The sequence below is a fragment of the Mya arenaria genome, chromosome 10 (assembly GCF_026914265.1).
Source record: "Mya arenaria isolate MELC-2E11 chromosome 10, ASM2691426v1".
Lineage (NCBI taxonomy): Eukaryota > Metazoa > Mollusca > Bivalvia > Myida > Myidae > Mya > Mya arenaria.
The window spans coordinates 41,554,066-41,577,412 of NC_069131.1; the positions used below are offsets into that span (position 1 = coordinate 41,554,066).

At 35.0% G+C, this 23,347-nt stretch overlaps 2 protein-coding genes across 2 annotated transcripts; both read left to right on the forward strand.

Annotated features, from left to right (window-relative positions):
- Positions 1-1,640: 1,640 nt before the first annotated feature.
- LOC128206725 (uncharacterized) lies at positions 1,641-5,557 on the forward strand. The gene is made up of 6 exons (XM_052909372.1): positions 1,641-1,750; positions 1,983-2,041; positions 3,006-3,143; positions 3,499-3,558; positions 4,532-4,658; positions 5,068-5,557. The coding sequence occupies exons 2-6, from the start codon at positions 1,985-1,987 to the stop codon at positions 5,229-5,231; spliced, it is 546 nt and encodes a 181-aa protein (XP_052765332.1). The 5' UTR covers positions 1,641-1,750; positions 1,983-1,984; the 3' UTR covers positions 5,232-5,557.
- An 11,657-nt stretch (positions 5,558-17,214) lies between these two features.
- Positions 17,215-20,674, forward strand: LOC128204040 (uncharacterized). Its single transcript, XM_052905370.1, has 6 exons — positions 17,215-17,271; positions 17,674-17,732; positions 18,264-18,401; positions 18,631-18,690; positions 19,645-19,771; positions 20,200-20,674. Exons 2-6 carry the CDS (start codon positions 17,676-17,678, stop codon positions 20,289-20,291), a joined length of 474 nt encoding a protein of 157 aa, XP_052761330.1. The 5' UTR covers positions 17,215-17,271; positions 17,674-17,675; the 3' UTR covers positions 20,292-20,674.
- The last annotated feature ends 2,673 nt before the right edge of the window (positions 20,675-23,347 follow it).

Genomic DNA, 23,347 nt, shown 5'->3' on the forward strand with positions numbered 1-23,347 from the left:
TATTTTTTCCGTTTTCAGCTATTAAAGATGCACTCTTACTCTCAAATAAGATTAACCACAAATTAAACATTTTTTTAATTTACCAAAAAGGGTGAATACATGACGAAAACAAAGGTTCACATGAACGTTACCTAGTTTAATTTGAAAAAAAAAGTTAGCATTCACCAATCATTTAATATTGTTTGCGTTTTCAGCTATTAAAGAAACGGTTATAATCTTGTAAGCAGTAATTTATATTTTTCATAAGTACATTATATAATATAGTAAGTAGTTGAGGGTGTATCAATCAAAATTGATGTTTGTAACACATGTGTATGCATTGACTTTGAATAAGATTGTCACTTAAAGTATACAAACTCAACTACTTCCTTTTCAAATGGAAACGTGTGTTAACATGGATTTTTATAAGCTTTTCTGTTGTTTTTAAGTAAAGGGAAGAGGTATTGTGATTACTTTGTTGTTGTCGGCGCCGTTTGGCAAAAACCGTAACTTCGTCATTAATACGTGAGACTGTGCCTATATTTCAAAACGATTTTGATATACATCAGCAAGCAATATAAAGCTGTGTTTATAGACTCCTATAAACGAGTTTCATTTTGACAAATGAAAATATATCATCTCATACTAAGGAATAAAATGGTTGCCAAGATAACGCATGTAGCGTTTCACGGAGCAGTTTGAAATTGACGTTTTCTGAAAAGTGTTCACAATTTATACATACTTCTCCGTCTAAATATTAGACGTTTTTTAAAAACATATGACAAATATGACGTCAGCTGTATCACACACGGACCAGCGCGCTGTGATCAAACACTGTTTTCGCAGCTGGGTGACACCTACAAATACTTATACTCGTAAAAAACGTTTACCTAAGAAACGTTTAAAATGTATACATATGAACTTGTTGCCCAGGAGAGTGCGAACATTTCACATTTCAAGCTTTATTACTTGTCCAGTTAGGTCACTCTTCAACTGATCAGAGTTGATTTAGATTGCATTGATATACGTTACGCTCTGACCAAGTGCCCTAAAGATTAATCGGATCTGACATTTGACCCCCAAGAGCCATGATTTCGAATGGTCTCAACTCACAGACTAGACTTTGACTCAGAAAAGCAATTTTAGTAAGTCACAAAGAATTATCTTTATTTCATTCGTTTTACACACACAAAAAATGTAAAAAAAACTTTAAAAAAAAATCGAATCTTAATAAAATACAGCATAGTTCTCTATCAATTCATAAGGAGAAGGTATAGTTACAGTGAATAGAATATTTGTAGTTTTGCAACTTGCGTTAGATCTCAGATGGTAAGCTACTTGTTATCGTGGCCACAGCCTGCAAAATACTAGAAGATCGTTAAATGAGTTTTAATTTAAGATATTTAAACATGGACACATATTCATGTACTTGTAATATCGTTTTAATGCAAATACACCTAACAAAATCAATTAGTAAATGAGGCCTCATCTGGTGTATATAAAACATTTATATCTTTGCGCACTTTGGGCTAACAGACGCATTCTGACTATATGCAATAACGCGTATTTGTTCCGACATGTTATATGAATGAAAAATAAAAATGAATGGTACTTCATCACTCTTTATGAATTTCAGCTACATTTTAAGTATTTTCCAAGAAGATAAGAGGAAGCATGTGTACCATTGGCTAGCCTTTAAGTGGTGTTTTGGAAGAAACGCGCTGTTAAAGAATTATCCAGCGATTTACCATTGACGAACGTCGGACGAACGGTAAGAAAAACAATTATTATTTTGCAATTATGCAATATATTGTTATTCATTCTGGAGCAGTCGATGCTACACAGCGCGAATACATGATACTCGTACTCTTTTTAACTTGCTTTTGGTTATCACAAAATATGAAACAAATATATTAATTTCTTCAAATTCAGTTTTATGTAAAATACTATTAACCAAATGTCTGTTACCCTCATAAATATTGCCACTTTGTTATCTCTTGCAGCCATGATGATAAAAGTAGCACTGATTCTGTTTGCTGTCGTTGTTGTGGCCACTGCAACGGTATACGCGAGCTTTATCATTATTTTTCGACCGCATTGTCATTTAGTGGATTAATGGGCAGAAATAATACTGGATGACTGTCTGTCTTGTCTTAATTCAAGGCAATGCTTATTCCAACGGCTACATCATTTCTTCTGGCTGTGATTTAGTAAATCATGCAGCAAATGAGAAATATGGTTTAATAGCATTTTCTTAAAAATATTTTTTCAGAAAGAATGTACGGTATTTTTTGTAGCCATATATGTATCCCCGGAAAATGCATAAATCGCTACAGGCAAAATTATATATTTATAATTTTATTTCGTTTTTTTAAATCGTCAAGTTTTGGCTTCACACAAACGTGTGGAAAAGGTAAACGACCGTAAAGGTACCTTAAATTTGATCGCCAGAACCTATCACACCTTGGATGCCACTAATGTATATGTAGTTTATTTATATTGTGACACCTTAGGTTCTGCTATTTTTATGACTTTATTATTATTTTATTTACAGCATGACACTTTGTCATTTTTACTATCAGTGATACATTTTTCGGCTTGAGGCGGTTCAAATGCCTTCAAGGGATTTTCACTTACAGAGGTTATGTTGACAGCGATTTGTTTAAAGTGGAATATTTCACTTACTTCTACCAACTAACAGCAAACAACAAGAAACGTACTCATTTAAACAGAATGTTTTAAATCCAAACCCACAAATATTTCAATTTTCAATAGCCTTATTCACCTTTTTCGGCAAAAGAGCGTTTTTAATCCAATTTTTAAAAGTTATTACCACAGAGCCCGAATGCATCTATTTCATGATGTTTTATTTTTTTTTAAAAGATTTTCATCACGAAATTACCTTTTTTGATAACCCAACAAAACGTGAACATGTCTCAGTAAATGTGAAATATTTATGAATGTGTGCATAACCTGAAGATCTTTACTTCATGGCGATAACTCGGGAAAATAATTGCTGTTTTCAGCCATTCCTTCAACTGGGTGATGACGACGTCTTGGGTGACGTTGACGTGGAAATCTCGGTGAGAGGAGGGCATAAGACGTTGACGTATAAAACTCCAAACGGCAACGTCATTGACGTCACCCACGTTCTCAAAAGCGAGGTAGATTTTTTGGCCATAATCAGCGTGATTCAACAACATAATCATGAGTGTTTGTCCACTCTGAGGGCGATCACGTTCTGGCTGTGCCTATACTAAGTTCGTTTTCAGCTCAGACGTTTTCGTTTGCTCAGAAAATAATATAAAAGTGAAATAAATTATTGTAATTAAAATATTAAAAAAAAACAGACTTATTATTCTAAAACATATCTATCAATTTTCGACTCTTCGACCGAAACATTCGTGTTACTTTGTACGTTTTATAGCAGTTTTAACTCTTCCTCGGCACCCCGGCGTATTCATAACCTATCCGCTTGGGTGCCGAGGATGTTTTAACTCATTCCATTCATTTTCCCAGGATGTCATCGTCAACATTCCCGGACAGAATGAAGTGTGCAACGTCAGACAACTTCAACAGGTAATATTGTTCGCGTTATTATTTCATAGTTGAAGAACAAACAAAGGCGTTGTGGCGTGAACGCCAACCGTGGATCGGCTGTCTATTGTAATGCAGTGGTCAAATATTTTGTCATAGTTGAAGAACAAACGAAGACATCGTGGCGAGAACGCCAACGATTAGCTGTCTGCTGTATTACAGTAGTCAATAGTGATTGAATGGGCACAAAATAGGTTGATACAAAACATGTTGCTATTTTGTTGATGATGACGACGCGGACGACGACAATTGGTCATGACTGTACCTGGCAAATTGTTGTTTTTGTCAGTATCAAAGGTATCTGGCTCATTGTTTGTGTCTAAAATATGATAAATGTTATTTTGGGTACATTAAGACAGTCGAGTTTTCGGAAAGTTGTGTTAACATTTAAATTATTTTATTTACAGGCTCGCAGTAGAACTGAAGCATTTTGAACGGTTAGTCTTGACCACGTGGCCACCATTTTAAATGAAATATAGCGCAGTCTATGCCGTTTAAAAAGCCCCTCCTTCGTTTTATTACCGAAGTTGATAAGGTGATTAGTTTCATCAAACACTTCAACAAACCTGTTTCCAAAATAATGTTCTGACAATGCTCCGACAGACGGCTGTATTGTGAAAAGGATTGTCGTAGTTTTTTAAGAAACTTAATTCTCAATCAAACTCTGGTAAAAGACCGAAGGCGGGGCGCTGTATGCGGCGTAGACTGTGCTATGTTTCATTTAAAATAGTGAATAAATAGTAGTTATCTTTGTTTAAAGTCTGCATTCAAAAGCAAAATGTTGCCTTCCGATGTAGCATTTATGATGCAATTTATAACGTGGTATACACACACTGTTGACGGATGATGAGCAGTTACAGAGGCTAGCGGAGAAATGCCAAAGAATGGCGATGCATCTAGATTGGTGTATTTATGAAATACTGTTGTATTTGCATATATTCGTTTTCGTTACTAGACAATCAATGACGTGGAAGGGAGTTTGACCTGCACAGAACGAATAGCGATGACCGATGAAGAGCTGTCACCGAAGCTTGCCGAGATTTGCCGAGGAAAGGCGGTGTTTGCCGAGAAATACGCGCCTTGTAAGCTTGTCCAAACTAATCTTGATAAGAACTGACCATAATGGTTGTAGATGGCATGTATTTTAATGTAAAAAAATGTCTGCAATAGCATATTGATATTATCTATTTCCTGATGTTATGTTATTGGTTTCAGCTATTTCTAATAAATTGTGCTTTGGTAAAACTGCAAAGAACGTTTTTTCATGCTTTGTACATGTAACACTCATACTTTTCTATTAAATAATATGTGTTACTTTCAAATATATTTTAACAAGCACACTGTTGGGAGATCAGTTAAAAAGTAAATGGTTATAATGAGGCCTTCGAAAATAAATCGAGTTAAATTTGGACATTTATATGACGCAATATCAAAAATGTTTTTACATTTACAATGATGTTAGTAAACACATTTGTTGATAACATTTTTCAGGTCAGCCCCGAACAGGTCAGCCCCAAACAGGTCAGCCCCGAATTCGTCGAGATTATGTCTGCGAACCAGTTTGCCGGCTGTGTTCTTCAGGTTTATGCTGTGAAATCCGCTGTACAGGGGAGGGCCGCCTGTGTAGAAGTTTGGGAGAGTCTGACTTGCAGTAAAACCTAAATAAAGGTCCCTTTGCCTAGCATAACCATTCGGATATTTTTCGCCGTCTGTAGGTTCGGTGCTTACATTGCTAAAAGCATCTGTTACATTTTGTTTGGTAATAACTGCCTTTGTTAAATCATCATAGTGATATCAAGGCTTTAACTTTCAATTCCATTAATTAAACATAAGAAATGAAATATATTCAACCGATAACTGTATATTGACTGGAATGTGTGGCATTTATTTTAAATATGCTTATCCGTATGACGTTGTTTTCGCTTCTAGCCCATATTTCGTATTCATCGTTCTTATTATGCATTCCTTGAATAAAACTTAGAAAAAGAATTACTTCATTTTGAGAAGGGGTTGAACAGTCTTGGGGTTGAAAAGTCCTGTTCTCGTCCTACCAACACATCATGGGCGTACCATATTTAGAGAAGTAGTCCCATACTCATATATATTATATTGTTTAGATCATACATATAATACATGTAAGCTGCAATATGGTGATGTTGTTCTCACAGCTGATAATTGTTAACCCTGAAAAATCAGGCGCATTCACAAAAACATCGTCGTCTGTGTCGGTCGGGGTAATATCAGTCACAGAAGCTCTCATTTGTCTGTCTTTACACTAAACATTCTCTGATTCACTCGCACTAGTCTCATTTTCACTTAAAACGTCAACTCTTTTAGTCAGACTAATGCTCGACTCAACGAGAACGAACGACTTTCATGAAACTCGTTTCCGCTTTCGCATGCGCCTCGTTGTCTTTCTTGGTGAGCTGTCCTCCTTGACGTCTGACATGTCCAGTGAACTCAAGAAGTTTTGCTGAGATGTATAGACGTGCTCGCATTTGGCTGCCGGACACGTTTCGGTTCCGGTAAACATGGGTCCTTCCGTGAAACACATGAGACCGCGGAGAAATGGTTTACCGTGTGGTATTGTCCAGGAACTGCAAAACTGGAATCCGTATCCGTGCCATAGTATATGACGCGCTGGATGATCTATTCCGGTTTCAGTTAAACTACCGTATTTAGGGATATATTGATATAGTCATCGCGCCCGTTTATATATGCGTAGATTACCCGTATTGGTCGTTTAATGGCATCTGCAATCGTGAGAATTGCCCATGTACTGGATGCCGAACCAAGTTTCGCCGGTGAAAAACATAATGATTCGTACGAGCCGGAAAGGTCCCCTTTTCCAGCCATGGAATGTTTTTTAAAGAAATCCATTTCCACAACAAGATCAATACATGTGTGGTAGCGCAGATACACACTTACGGACTCGTCTTTCAGCAGGATGGACACGGCGTTGAACAAACAGTCCCCGTCCCCGGATGTCTTGTGTGGCAAGTTTGATACCAATGAATGTAGAACACTTTATGACTTGCTTAGGAGAAATGCATAAAAGCTGGACCGGAAAGACTTTGGGTCGTTTGGTACTTAAACATTTATAACTAGGTCGAATAAGGTCAAGCTTGCATTATTTAACTCTTTACAGTAAATACGTGGATGAATGAGGTGATATATAATATATATTGTCAAACAATTTTTTTGTCATATAACAAAAAAACCTCTTAATATGTATGCAATACACTTGTACTCCTCTATGCAGTTCACTCGTTCGCATCTATGTGATATTTGTATTATGATATTTGAAAAGTAAATTGCCAAAAGACACTATCGCTCGCTGGACAGAAGCAATTCTTATATAAGACTGGAGTGGCAATAAATTGCAAAGCCAATAGTACGTGTACAGGCAACATATCAACAAGCAGTGCGAAACAAAGAGGTGTAACACTAAAGTCACTCATGGACATAGCAGGCTGGAGTTCTGCTACATTATTTGCACGGTTTTATAATAAACGGGTACAATATTTTGATCAATCAAATGCTGCAAGCTTAATGAAATAGCTTTTAAAGAATTATAATTTACAAGGAGAAAACAATGCATTATTTTGCATTGTTGTTGTCATCTCCATTGCATTGTGTCTTAAAGATTGTGTAATCTTAATAAAATCCAAATAGTGTTATTTTGTTAACCATATAACTAAACTATATTATTTCACAAATTAAATACTCTAAAATATCTGTATATCCCATCCAGGAGTTATACGGGAGACAAAATTAAAAGGTTAAACGACACATACCGACGAAGGAGGGAAGTTGATGTTTAACAAGGATTTTGTTGACCGTAAACTCCTGGAGGAATTACACAACCTCCCACCCTCCCACCCTTCCATGTAGGTTAGGGTCAACACAATTTAGGGAAAAGACAACTCATTTTTAAATGATTTACATTTTTTAAATTTAGATAAAATGTCTACTTAAAACCATATAACTTATGGTCATAACACAGGTACGTTAATCTTACTGCAGAAGGGAAGAAAAACAGGGAAATAAATTGAGTTTCGAAATTGATTTAAACAAATGTCGTTTTTTGTGGACTTTCGTACAGGAAATTAATACACGTTTTGCGTTTTGTTTTCCTAAATTTGAGTTTTAAGACAAAGATAAGCTTTCTACTGTAACACAATTTAGATGTCATTAAGAAATGAATTATTTTAAAGTTTAGACTTGAATCATACATTGCACTCAAATAATAATAATAATGAACTAATTGAATGTTATACTTCCTTTAATTGTTACGTATTACCATCACGGATGCGAAACAGTGGCTCCAGGTTTTTTAGGAGCTGTTTATAAAAAGAGCCAATTATTATACAGCGTATAAGCTCACTTTCCACGCTTTGGCTCAAGCTCCCTGGATTTTGGCTCCAGCTCAACCCAGAAAGAGTATAAACATGCGTATCCATTCGGCAACGTCCTTGACGTCATCCACGTTTTAAAAAGCGAGGTAGACGTTATTGGGGATAATCCGTGTGATTCAGCCACATAATAAAGTGAGTGATATCGGATGTTGATGTTAACGTATCATTTCAGATATAACACTGCCTAAATTTATTGTGAAAGGCAGGCATCCATTTGCAAGGAGACAGTTGTGCTTTCCACATGTTGTATTAATACATGTATTTAAACTGTTTAATTTAAAGGACTAAGAGGTTGCCCGAAGAAGAACTAAAGCAGTCTGAGCGGGTACCGTTGAGGGATAAAGAGCTGTTACCGAGGCTTGCCAATGAATAGCTGTGCATTTAGCTTGGTCTATTTGTAAAATACTGTAAACATATACTAGTATTAATTACTAGACCAGGTATGGCGAAGACTAAGGCGAAGAGAGATTGACCTGTACAGAACTAGTAGCGATGACCGATGGAGATCTGCCACCGAGGTTTGCCGAAAATTGCCAAGGAAAGCCGGTGTTTGCCAAAAAATACGTGCCTTTTAAGAGCAAGTTTCAACAAACTAGACCTGATAAGAACTGAACGTAACATGTGTACATGCATTTGTACATGCATGCACTTCGGTGTAAAAGTTGTCTGCAAAATTAGATTGAAAATTATTTCCAATAAGTTAAGTGTTTTGTTGAAATTGCGAATATTTGCTTTGTGCATTGGACACATACGTGCCTATTAAATATACTGTAGGGCTGATCACTTGAAAGTTAATGGTTATAATGAGTGTTAGGGTAAAACAAATTAGGACATTCATTATGACGCAATATCAAAGTAGCTTAAACAATGATATAACAAATTACAACTTGTTGATAATTATATTCAGCTCAGTCCAGAATTCGTCGTAGATGCAGGTCAACTTGCTGGTCCTGTCTTGGAGGGACCTGCTGTGGAATCCGATGTACATCGAAGTATTAAGGGATCCTGTGCTGAAGTTTGGGAGAGTCGGACTTACTGTCTGTCCGGTAAAGCCTTGATACAGTATCAAGTGTCAAGCTTAACCATCGGGATATTTTTCGCCGTCTTTTGCAGCCTTGGAATATGTTCTGTGCTGATATTGCTGAACCCATTTAATATATTTTTGTTTTAGGTTCTTACTCACAGTTTTATATCATCATAACATTATTGTAAATTACTGACAAGATGACTTTAACTCCATAATTTAAACATTAGAAATGAAATCCAAATTGAAAAAAATATTCAACCGATAACTGTGTAGTGACTTGAATGTGTGACATTTATCAAATTTGAATAATTATGTTTATCCGTGTGCACGTTTATTTCACTTCTAATCCATCTTTCTTATTCACCTATTTCATTATGCATTCCTTGAATAAATCATATGATTGACTTCATTTTGAGAAGGGATTGTACTGTCTTGAGGTTGAAAGGTCCTGCCTCCGTCCTACCAACACACCATGGTCGTACCATATATGGAGAAGTCGTCCCATACTGTATATTATAGTGTTTATATTATACATGTAATACATATTAGCTGCAGTACACGCGATGGTTCTTACAGCTGATAACTGTCAACCCTGAAAATAGCTGGTGTCAGTTGACTATGAAGGGTCGAAAGGGTAAAGGGGCTAAGACCTCGTTTTGGAATTGTTTCCAGTCTTTATTTTCATTTGAATGTAATTTCTGCTGATTTGGATGCCAATGTCGGCTACGCACAATGATCTTTATAACTGTACACAGGGTGAGGAATCACGTGACATAAACGGGGTTCTCACATGGGTCACCACGGTTAAAAACTGAGGAAAACAAGTAGGTTCGCGACATTAATTCCGAAATAACTTTTTTTGAAAAAGAAATGAAAATATTTCTAAGCCTATAGAAGATTTTTTGCTTCTACAAGTGTGAAATATTCCAGACGTGATTGAATTTTAACGATGCAATCCTTGGGCAAAATTTGAACTTGACGGAATGTTCTAGAACTATGCAACGCTATGTGCGCCGTGATGCTTTGTTTTGTAAGCATTTTCTCAGTGATAAGTAATATTATATTATAAAGAAGTCAGACGTGCGTTAAAACTAGTTTTGTCCATAGCTTTTATCAAACAAATTGTTCGTGAAAAATAATTTAGTTGTAAAAATATTTAATTTCGAAGAAATGTTGTTCTAAACGTGAATTTTATATATATTGTTTTAACGTGATTTTCTTCTCAGTTAAATAAAGCTAACTATGTCTAATTGTTATGCATTAAACACTGATCATAACATGCTTAGTTTATTCTATTTCATAGTTAATGCATTAACATTTCATTGTGACGACAATGTTTACAACACCAAATTATTATTCCAAATGATCTTTCTTTCATCTTTGATCGATTTGATGTTAAATTTAGGTTCCATGTATGCCGCAATGGGGAGACTTCTAAATACTCATTGTTCCCCTGTAGTTTCAATAAATGTTCACAAAATATGGATACATTTAGTGGATGAAGTATTACATACAATAAAACACACTCCAGCCAAACCCGATCCATGTACAGTTCCAAGTAAAAGACAGTTAACAGCAAAGAAACGATTACATTCAATAAGCAAATAGCCATTAAACAAAGTTACTCATTATCTTCCCTTACTCCAGTTAAATCCCCTGCTCTTTTTTGCAAGGTGAAATCATTCGCGTATAGATGATTTGTGGATGTCATAGATATGCAGTATACCCTGATGCTGAGCTTTTTTTGACAGTTTTGACAGCCTACACTGCTTGTTACACTTACGTTGAGAAAAGCTTATTTGATATAACTAAGGCCAGACCAGAAAGAAAAGGGCGGAGATGCATTATTATACCACAGATGTTTGAGAGATAAAAGTGTTCACTTAAATATTACTGAGGACAATATAATTGATATGCAAGTAACTCCGGGTCATTACTAGTCTAGAAAGAGACGTGTTATACGGTATTCTTCCAATCCCTTACGTCTAAACGGGTTTGTGCAAAAACCGGGGGGGGGGGGTGAAAAAAATATTGAAAGTGTGTTTAATGTTTGAAATGGATAATAAAGGTTTATATTAATATTAACCTTTGCAATAAAACAAAACTTGACTGACACAGACAACAATTATGTCAAGCATAAACACTCGAGTTTCGAGATAGACCTCCTCATAAAGACAATCGTAAAGACCCGGCCATGGCCGAAGTGTTCCGATTGTTGTAAAACTGTGAACTGCAGCTTTGTTGGTGCCCTTCATGTATATATCGTTATGTTTTGACAAAATGAAATGAAGAAAAAACCATCAAACTCATGATTATTCGTTGGATGTCTATTTTTTTTGTGTACGGTACTAATATAAATAACATTATCTGATAATACTTCTTGCTTTTATGATTTTTTATAAAGGCAATATGCTTTAACCCGGAATCCCAAACGGAATAACTACCCCGACTTTTGATACAAAACAATTTGTACGTGAAGGATTTGCCATATCAAAAATCTTAAAAAAATCCGTAAACGTACAACTATTTGGACTAGGTAATGACATGTTCTTTTTTTTCAGGTTTATCTCCCTTGCACGAATCACTCCATAACTGTGTATAAAGAAATCAAAGATAAACTTTATGGATTATGGAACTCGTACTCGCCTGATATTTTATTGGGATATTTCAATGCTAGATACTGTAACAGCAATGTTAACATTCATTCTCGAGATATACAACTCACAAACTTTGTTAAGGATTGCAACATTCTGCCGACTAATTTTTCTACTTTATGTGAAGGCTCAAATGGTATATTTGTTTCATATGATGGTCGATTTCATTCAGTTATAGACTTTATCTGTTTGCCATTTGAAATATTTGACTGTGTTGCAAATTTTGATAATCTTGATGAGGATTGCTTAAATGTTTCACGTCACAGGCCCATACATGTAAAGTTATTGTTGCCTGACCTTGTTGATGATATTGTCTGAACTTATTTTACAACTATAAAGTGGGACAAGGTAAAGGCTGCGGATGTAGCCCGGTATGGGAATTTGCTAATGAATGATACAGACCTGGTTTCATTAAAGTCGGTTAGCTGAATCGTAAAGATATCGAGAATGCATATGACTTGATCAAAACCCGTATTTCTGAATTTTCCACAAAATGTTTTTCAGAACGTATGCAAAAAAATGAAACCATTCTGCAATGTAATTCTGAAAACCCCGAATAAAAATATGAAAATCTTAAAATCTGTATGGTGTGCGGACGAACGGCCGCGACAGGCGTCGTAATAGAAATAGCGTTAACCAGTACTTAATAAAAAAATTATCAGGGCTGAATCCGGAAGGCCGAGGTAAATTCGAAATATTTTTGGAGCCTTGCGAAGAGGCGGAGAAGCTCTAAGAAGAATACTGTGGGGGCAAGGCTGAACTTCGACGGCACCGTTATCAGGGGCCCACGTGTTATTACTGGCAAGTGAGCTGAATACTTCAGGACTTATACACACCGATGACAGACGTACGATTCAATGATCCATGGAAAGGGACTGTTGAATCTAATTAACATGATATACTTATGAATGTCCAAGGTGATCCCTCAGCAACAGTTTCCACGGAGTGTGTTTCTCGATCATAGTTGACGCCCCTATGGGTAAGGTTGCTGGTAACGATCGAATTCTATACGAATATTTGAAATGCGCAAACGTATTATTGTCACCGATTCTTGCAAACAAAATTATTTACGCAGATGTTAAGACAAGGCTACATACCTGCATCAATGAAACGCGGTTTTATAATACCATTGCATAAAGGAGCTAACAAAAGAAAAGACAATTCAGACTTTTACTGGGCCGTCACACTTATATCAACTGTCTTTTAGCTGTTTCAACACGTATTATTGAAACGCAGCCGTGACAACATTTTGTGCAATATTAATAAACAACAGGGTGGTTTTCAGGATGGTCTGGGGTGTAATGTGACATCATTTATCCTCAAATAGTTTTTACTTCGCACGTAAACATGGCTCCAAAGTGTATGTGGCATTTCTCGACTGCCGGAAAGCATTTGATAAGGTGTGGCACTCATACTATTTACAGAATGCTCGCTGGACCCTACTTCGCTCCTAGCACACGCTGAAATGTATTCGTGTGTGTCAAGCTGCGTTAGATATGGCCCCTACACCTCGGACTGGTTCCCAGTATGACAGGGAAATCGACAGGGCGGGAAAAGTTCCTCGATTCTTTCTCTTCTCTCTATTAACCAGCTCATTAATCTACCAGAGAATAGTGGCTACGGCATCTGTGTTTTCAATAAGTTTTCAATAACACGCTTCGCTCCCAAACGGGGGTATGCTTCTCATCTCATACCAGCATATGGACTTCAAGCTATATTGGACATTTGCGACGGATATTCAATGTGCTGGCGATACGAATATAACGCTTGTATCCTGGTTTTCAATGATAATGTAAACCATGGTGATAAACAAAGATTCAATCTTAGAAATGAAATTGTACACATCGCTTTAAAGAAATATGTCCTTGGATTATAGAAATAGATAGCTTGGATTATAGTGTTACTCTTTCCTTTCGTGTTCTGAATGGTGACCACGCTTGTGTAAAAATGCGGGGCACTTTTTTCAAAAATATGCAGTAGCGGGTAACACCCTGGTAAACTCAACCCGTTGACATCGCTGACTATATACATCTCCATTGTTATTCCAAAACGTCTGTATGACTGTGAATCTTGGACAATGTCATCAACTGACTTATTAAAACGTGAAAGGTCCCATACTTTCTGTATCAAAATAATTCAAGGCCTAAACAAATCTACAAATACAGACCTCGCATTAGATGCACTCGGTTCTGTATCTACTAAAACATTAATAAAAGTGATGAAGCTCCAGCTCTTTGGGCAACTGTGTCGCCTGCCAAACAAATACATGGCTCAACATGTTTTTAACTACAGACTTGTCAGCTATTTTAATTTGAATAATCAGTCAGGTGGGCCTGGGCCCGAAATACATAGAATCTTAAAAAAAAACTTTAGGGTATACTATGGGACTTTGTCCACAATGGAAATTCTCCACCGAAATGAATGTGGAAGAAATTATTGAACTCACCGTTATTATTCCAACACGTAATCAGCAGTTTCAACGATTGTCTTACATACAATGACGTCACATACAAATAAAATGGATCCAATCAGTAACACATGTCATTTAAGAATTATATAATTCAATAGTTTTAAGATTAGTTGTACAATAACATTAAAGTTATTTAAAGTAAATGTTTGTTCGAATGCATGATCAATCATTTCTTGACTGTTGACTTTCCTATACTGGGGGATGTACATGTACTCATTACTCCATCAATTCAATCTACCCGCCTTTAGTTAACATTTGGTGAAATATACGTGGGCCAACTCCGTCTCTTAAAGAGGGACAATGAGTATTTGGGACGCATCCCCATGTCGGCCTATCTAGAACATAAATTTAACATTTTAAAATCGACCAAATTGATGAATATAAATTTATTTCATGAAAGAAGGATCATATAGAATTATAGTTTAATGTTTATGAATTATCGTCACAATGAAGAGAGTAATTCAAACTATTAAGGAAAATAAAATAAGCATGTTATAAAAAAATTCAAGCCTGCAGATTAAATATTAATTGCTTTATTCAGGTGAGAAGAATTCACGTTAACCACAGCAGATATAAAAATTCACGTTTACAACAGCATTTCTTGAAATATATTGAAAGAACTAAAAGACTTTTTACAAACAATTCGTTTAATGAAAATAATGAACAAAAAATAACTTTTTAACGCATGTCGGACTTCTTAAATATTACTAATTACTAAGAAATGTATACAAAACAAAGAATCACGACACACACACGCAATTTGTTTTATTTAATTTAGATAAAATCTCTCATATTATATAACTTGTTATATATAAGGTCACAAAAAGTATATAAGTATAGATACAACTCAATGTATAAACTTATTAATTGATTCTAACTATGATCAGTTTTAAGTTATTTGTTGCTTGTTGGAACAGTTTTGCATTTCATTTAAAACGGATATTAATACACTGAGAGAAACATTAAGGTAGTTATATCAATCATTATATCAATAATTCAAAGGAAAAAAAACAGCGAAATCCTTTCAGTTTCGATATTAAATGATTAAACAATTTAAACAAACGTTGTTTTTTTTGTTGACTTTCGTTTAAGAAATCAATACACCTGTTGTTTACATACCGTTGAGTTGTTGTTGTTGTTGTTGTTGTTGTTGTTGTTGTTGTTTTAAAAAGAAACTGACTTTCCACTCTAACAAAATTCCGATATTATTAAGAAATAAATTCTATATTGTATTGATATCATTACTGTTGAAGTTGTTAAAATTTAAATTATCTCTAATATCGTTGATAAAAAGAATGAACAAGAGTGGGGAAAGTTGTTCTCCTTGGTTCGACCTAGTGATATATATCAAGGAAAATCGAATATGACATGTTGTCTATATCTTTCTCACACGATTGAACATTCCCGTATATAGATTTTAACATAATAAGCATTTTACTACTAAAGCCTGGTTGAACTACTTTAATCTAGCTTGCAAAAATAAAAAGCGATTAACATAATTTAAGTCAGAAGAAAATGTACTCTTACAGCAATAGAAACTATCTTGGCTATCTTACACTCAACGTTAAACCAGCTTGATTTTTGTGGTGACTGATTTTTTCTTCGCAGTAAATGTTGTTGCGATGTAATTACTTAGAAGTATCATAATTAATATCTGATTAGTTATCTATGGAAGCATTTTAATACGTTTCGTAATTCAACAATGGCTGAATAATACTATCAAATATTATATTTTTGCAATTAATTTATCATTATTTATATTATCTTATTTTCTTCCCTGATTATTTTGTCACCGTTTTCAGGCTCTCTAGCACGCGATAGTTAATCAAAACTCAATTTAAATTCAACAAGACAACAGGCATCGTGTCTGAAAATACATAAAAATTAGCTAACACATAACAAGGACAGTATTGTCAAGTACGTCCAGGTTTCCCTTTTCATTGTTTGGGGTGAAAAACTTCCTCGATTCGATGAATATAAATATTGTTTTCTAAACGTTAACACGATATTTGTTTAGAAACGACCTTATGCACCCAATGAAGAGCAATTGCTTGTATACGATGACGCTTGCTTTAGATAAAAAAAACTCATGTCTGTATTAAAATATCTCGTAAAAACAATGTAAGTTCATACTAGGCTTACCGACTCACTCTATGCACTTTATTTTTTAAAAAGATAGGATCGCCAGGTATATGGAGATAAATCGGTACATTTAAGTAAATGCTTACTTATTAATCGTTATTTTTAGTGTGCCATAAATCTACAAGATTTGGGATGAACCTGGGTTTTAAAAATATACAGAATGAACCTAAGTTAACATTTGCTTAATGTGCCGATTTATCCCTATGACTGGCGAACTGCACTCGGAAAAAAATAATAACAATACCTTTCATTGACTAAAACAAGGTATCAGATCATATTTGCACAAAAGAAAACGGTTTAAAATGTTAGTTTATGAGAATAAAGTGCATTGAGTGAGACGGTCTTGATCCATACTCGAAATTGACCCGCTTAAGACAATCATTTTAATAGGTAGAATACAGTAACTTTCAAGTGCTTACTTTTAAGTGTTTTGTTTTATTTGAATGTGATATAGGTTTCGAGATCGGAAAATTTGCAGAAAACAAAAGCCTGCATATATGTTGAAAATTTAATTTCAATTTAAAAAAATAAACAAGGACCCATACATGTATGCTTGTTATTCCGTTTTAATGCCACTATTTATAACGAAATTAATCAGTTTATCCTTACTTTACATAAAAGTGTAATAAATTCATATATATTTATCACTTTGTGCATTAAATGTGTGCAAGTATGTTCATTCTGTTTTGTTCTTTTTGCAAATCACGCGAAATTTTCCGACATTTCATAAATCAATAAAACGTATTTTTTTATTTATTTCATTTAAGAAATAGTGTTTATGGTACTTCAATCGATGGTTATTACTACCTGGTTATATTTTAAGGTTGTTTTTTCTAAGATAGTAAGAGGAAGCATGTTGTACCATTGGCTAGCGATTCAGCCATTCAAATGCCGGTTGGAAGTGCTGGATGTGTATTTAAGGAGATGCTTTGCCGTTTGAATAATGAACCAGCTATTAACCAGTGACGAACATTGAGAAGAAAGGTAAGAACTAACAATTGTTTTATAATTCTGATGGAAAATGCATGTTATTCGTTCTTTCTTTTCCATACAATGTCAATTCACTTGACACATTAATGTTTATATATTGACTTAATGTGATATTGTATTTTATTGCTAATAATTTGCATGATGCAAATGATGAATATGGACGTAGAACTATGTAGGAGTCTAAAGTTACTACTTATGTTGCAGAAATAATAAATGATTTTCGTACTCTATTTTATTCGTTCAAAGAACTTATATTATGTACTTGGCTTTACCAGCGTTTTTTATTATAAAACTAAATATATTTAATTGGTTAAGTTCAGTTTAATTTCATACAATTATACTTTTAATCGCATGCTGTTACCCTCATACATATCGCCACTTTGGAATCCTTTGCAGCCATGATGATGAAAATTGCTCTGGTTCTGTTTGCTGTCGTTGCTGCGGCCATTGCAACGGTATGAACTTTTTGTAGCTTTTTTATTTATTTTTCGTGTACATTGTAATTAAATTGAGTATTGAACAATGGAAATATTATACTCCATGATCGATTGTCGCGTCTCATTTGAATGCAAAGCTAATTTTAACAACACGAGCAAAGCGGTAAGACCATTTACTGTGACTTAGTAAAAGCTGCCGTTAATGAGTGAGTAAGGGAATAACTTGTAAATACAACAATTACATTAACTACATCTTCACCTGAATAGTTAACATCAGCATGCGATAAAAATTACTTAAGTTTTATTTTCACTGGAACAAACGATGATTTTAAGACGTCATTTTTAGGTCATCATAATTCCAATAGAAATTACATCATTAGGATCCAAAATTTCAGATCGAGTAATAAATACGGTTAATTGCATAAAGAGGTCTGCGGTAAATTTCTAATTAATATAAAACATTTCACAATAAAACATGAACAAGTCTCTTTAAATCTGACATATTTACGATTCAAGGCGATAACTTAGGAAAATAAATATCGTTTTCAGCCGTTCCTCCAATTAGGTGATGACGACGTCTTGGGTGATGTTGACGTCGATATCTCCGTGAGAGGAGGGCAGAAGACTTTGACGTACACAGCTCCAAACGGCAACGTCATTGACGTCACCCACGTTTTAAAAAGAGAGGTATACGTTCTGCCTATGCCTATAATAAGTTCCTTTTCAGCTCAGACTTTTTTGTATACTCATTAAATAATATAAAATTGGAGTGAAATGATCATCGTACATCAAATATTACAAAAAAGAAAAAACACTTTTGCAACATATTAACCAAAGTTCTACACTTCGACCGATAATTTCGTGTTTTTGGCACAAGGAACGAAAACATTATTAGATCATTCCATTGTTTTTCCAGGGCATAATCGTCAATATTCCCGGAAAACAGGATGTGTGCAATGTCAAACAACTTCAACAGGTAATTTATTGTTGTGTTATTTTACCATAGTTGAAGTACAAGCAAGAGCGCCGCAGATCCAACGCGAACAGTACTCAACATTTACTAGTCAGAGGCAAATTAGGCAATTATGCTGACCGATGGCACCACGGTTATGACAATACCATGACGCTTTTTTCTTCAAAAAGAGATTCCCATAAATGATCCTTTCGTAATCAGATGGCTGTTATTTTACAAGAATCATTTTAAATCGCTTGAATTTGCCTCAAAGGATTGTTCGACACTGATATTATCAGTATAGTATTAAACTGTATATACTGTAAGGCATTCAGCGCCACCCCACTCCAAAATATCATCCCAATAAACTAAGTTCAATAAGGTATAAATAAATTGCCACTGATGTTTACTTTTAATGCTAACAATGTCTTTAACTTTAAAACATTCTGAACAAAATGCCCAATATTAAGGACATTTTGGTGTCTAAATACCGGTTTATTCCAACTGTGTAGGAATGTTAAATTAGTGCCATTTAAGACTGGTGTCATTGACATTAAAAGATGCCCCCCCCCCCCCCCCACCTCTTATATTGCCCAAATGTTTTTGGGTTGTCCCCACACTAACAACGCGTATAAAGCCTATATTATTCTGTTCTGACGGGAGAAGCACACGTTTTAAGTTGCGCCCCAAAGGTTACGCCGCTCTTACGTCAATTCTGGATACGACTCTGATTAGTGCCCATATTTTTAAAAAAGTCATTATTTAATCATGACTTTTACATATCATTTCAGATGAAACACTGACCCAAACTCCTGGCTGGCGGACATTTATTAGGAGACAGGCGTGTTTCTTTAACTGAAGTGTATTATTATTTTAAAGATTTTGTTTAAAGGACAAAGAGGGTGCCGAGGAACAGCAGTGCTTACAGAATGGTGTTTTTGTGAAATACTATTTTCATGTATACAATTTCGTTTCTAGACCATCAATGGCGTCGAAGAGAGTTTGACCTGCACAGAACGAGTAGCGATGACAGATGAAGAACTGTCACCGAGGCTTGCCGAGATTTGCCGAGGAAAGGCGGTGTTTGCCGAGAAAAACGCACCATGTAAGACCGAACATAAACAAAACAGTTGTCAAAGCAACTGTCTATTGGTTGTACATATATGGCTTTACTTCGATGTAACCGATGTATACAACAATAAGTCGATATTATTTATTTCTAATTAGTTTTATATTTTGTGCGAATAACCTTTGTTTGTATGCCATGTATCTGGGAGTGGGATATTTGTATTGGTCCCAGATCGAAATAATAATACTGATATACGTACCTTTATATTAAATAAAAAACATTTCATTTATCTTTTAACATTTACGCACTCTTTTGTGCTGCTGACTTGAAAGTTAACGGTTAAAATGAATGTTGTTTTTCATATAAATATCATAACAAGTTAAATTTGGACAACGTCGTTATAATTTAGAATGAAAGTAGTTCATACAATGAAATTAGTAATTGCTTTAACTATATATTTTCAGGCCAACTCCGAATTCGCCGAGCGCCCGGTTGCAAGCTCACTTGCTGGACCTGTGGTTGGAGGGTATGCTGTGGAGTCAAATGTTCTTTTTAAAGCCGGATCCTGGGTAAGGTCTGGAAGATTCGACCTCGCCCGGTAAAGAATTGACAAGGGATCCAGTGCCACACTTAATTATCTGAATACTTTTCGCCGTTCCTAAATATTTTTGGATAATGTTCTATTCTATTTCTTAGCTTCTTACTGTCAGTGTGATATCATCATAAACATGCTTATAAATTACTGATAAAATGACTAACTTTTTACACATTGAATTACACTCTAGAAATAAAAATAAAAATTGTCTGTTATGCCACCAATAACTGTGTAGTGACTGGAATTTGTGACCTTTATTAGATTTGATTATTTTTATCCGCATGCATGTTAGCACATCTTTCTTATTCACTTATCTCATTTATGCATTGCTTGAATAAAACTTAAAAAAAATGTCCGCGGTACGGTTTGTTTCAATCGTGGGAGTTATATTCGTTCTTACATTTAACTACGCTCTAAGTAGATCGCTTGCGTATTTCAATAAGGCAATTAAACCTAAAGACTTTCGTATTAAGTCTTTTTATTGTTAATGCCATAACACACTTCAGTGGCATCAATTTGAACTAGGTAATACAAAATACATGTTAAAACACTTCTTCTACTAAAGTACCGGCACATATATATCCGAGGTTGTTTTCGATGGAAAATGGCCGAGGAGTTCCGATTGGGTTTGCTTGCGCCGCAGATCCGTATTCTACTGGTAACACACTTGACTGTAAATCCAGGGGTCGCAGGTGCGATTCTCTCCGCCGAACCACTTAAACATACTAATCGTCCGTCGAGAGGGACGTTAAATGGTTGTCCCGTGTGACAGTGCTATAGCCAGGTGGACGTTAAAGAACCAGAGTAGCTCTGGAAGGGTTACATTCTGTCCGTGCAATATGCTCCAATAAACTATTATGACTAACAATCTTATCGGGGCACTCAAATGGGCCCCAGTCGCATCATATTTGGAGAAGTCGTCACACACCCATATATATTCAATTGTTTATGTACGCAATCTGCAATATGGTGCAGGTTCTAGTTGGGGTTCCAACAGCTCATAATTGTTAACCCTTTGAGAATAGACAGGGGGAAGTTAGAGTATGAGAAAGTATGCCCAAGGCAAGGTTAAAGGTTCTAAGCCTCGTTTTGAATGTCCTCCAGTCATTTCTTTCTTATTTTAAGGTCCGAATAATAGTCCGAACAAAGATCAATGTTTACAACAGTACACTAGTCTGATATTAAAGTGACACTCTTATTCAAATTCAATACATATTAAACCATGTATAACAAACTTAAATTTGTGATAAACTTTTAACTACTTACCTAATAAATGCATTTATTCAAATTATCAATTACTGATAACAAGATTATAACCGTGTATTTAATGGTAGAAAGCGCAAAAATATTAAATGATTGGTGAATGCTAAAAGATTTACTGTAGTCTACTATAGTCTCTTAAGGTAGAAATACCATGTTTTATGCTCATTTCTTTCAAACTTAACTCGGTATCCTTCATAAGAACCATTATTTACGACAGTTATTCATTGCTTTTGGAATATTAAAACAATATTATTAATTGTAATTGTGCCAAATCTTACAGGGAGTAAGAGTGCATCTTTAAAAGCTCTCAATCGTGTTATCAGGATAAATCCTGAACAATAGAACCCCTGATGGTTGGATCAATGACAAACTTCATAGTTTCAGCAACGAAGTGAAGTTTCTTCTAAATCTTTAATATTTATATTATCTAATCTTTGATAATGGTGTGTTGTTGAAATGTATAACACACGATATCAATGTCACTTGAGTCGGACCTTCAATGAGCTACATATATGACTCATTTAAATAGTTCTCAGTTTATAATGCAAAAGATAATAGGAGCCCTCTCCAGTCCGTTTCCTGACACAACCAGTACTGTGCCCAGAAAACATTCCCTTTGTGGGGCTCAAACCCTCGACCCCTTTGGTGAGAGGCGGATGCATTTGTCACGAGACCAAAATTCACATTTATTTTTTCATTCAGGTTAGGTTTTAAACATGAAAGACAGTAAAAACATTTTGCCAGTAAGTTTGCCTCAACCTTAAAGCTGCACTTTCACAGATTGACAGTTTTGACATTTTTAAAAATAAATTTTAGAATCAGATTACTTTGCCTTCAATTCAGTCATGTAGGACAACTCAAAATAGAACAGATCTCAACTCTTTGAAAAACTGACGAAATTTTCATTTTTATAAAATCGTTAGCAATGTTTTTAACCATAAAAAATAATTTTTTGAACCTAAATATAAACCACTGTGATCTGATCTTCTGCCAGCAGTTTTAAATCACTGGTTTTCACACATTTACCCCCAAAATGGTTAATTTTAAAAACAAACAAAAAAATTTAAAAAAATGTCAAAACAGTAAATCTGTGAGACATTGTCTCAAGGTGTGCATAAGACAATGATGGATATTAAATGATGAAACTACGAAGTAATAGAGGGTTTATCAACAATCTGACCTTAGAATCTAAGTGGTCAACACCAGCGCAATTGCTTCATACCGTTCAAGAATTATGCCATTAACGTCTTCCTTGCACAAAATAGTGTGCATGTAAAAAATTGCTATAAAATAAAGGTTTGAAAATCTACTTCGTCTCAACTGCATATCCCGAACAGCATCTCCATTGTCCTCTGTGTGCAATCACACACATGGTTGTGCATACTTTTACCGGAAGCCACTATATATATGTAAAACCGGACACATCACAACTGTAATAAAGTATAAACATCCAGAAGCGTAAGAAAATGAGTTCCCGTAATACAAACATTTGGCATCAATTTCGAGAAAAGACCTTTAAAGTAACAATCTTTAGTGGCTTATTTCAGTAAGCCATTATTTCAATATCGATTTTACTAAATAAAAGTTAGTTTACAGCTTTAGTCATAAAGATAAACTCTTTTTCGAGTATGAAAAACTGTTAAAATGTAAAAAATGAACAAACTTAACCAAAACCAACTTGTGAGCTCAATTTGATCCTGTTATTAGGGACTTACGGCCCTCACATCTTGAAACTACTGAAGCTAAACAGGCTC

Coding starts and splice junctions, on each gene's coding strand:
- LOC128206725 (XM_052909372.1), top strand. CDS start 1,985: ATGATGATAAAAGTAGCACTGATTCTGTTTGCTGTCGTTGTTGTGGCC. Junction 3,559..4,531: donor ACGTCAGACAACTTCAACAG/GTAATATTGTTC, acceptor TTTCGTTACTAG/ACAATCAATGACGTGGAAGG. Junction 4,659..5,067: donor TGCCGAGAAATACGCGCCTT/GTAAGCTTGTCC, acceptor AACATTTTTCAG/GTCAGCCCCGAACAGGTCAG.
- LOC128204040 (XM_052905370.1), top strand. CDS start 17,676: ATGATGATGAAAATTGCTCTGGTTCTGTTTGCTGTCGTTGCTGCGGCC. Junction 18,402..18,630: donor CCCACGTTTTAAAAAGAGAG/GTATACGTTCTG, acceptor TTGTTTTTCCAG/GGCATAATCGTCAATATTCC. Junction 19,772..20,199: donor TGCCGAGAAAAACGCACCAT/GTAAGACCGAAC, acceptor ATATATTTTCAG/GCCAACTCCGAATTCGCCGA.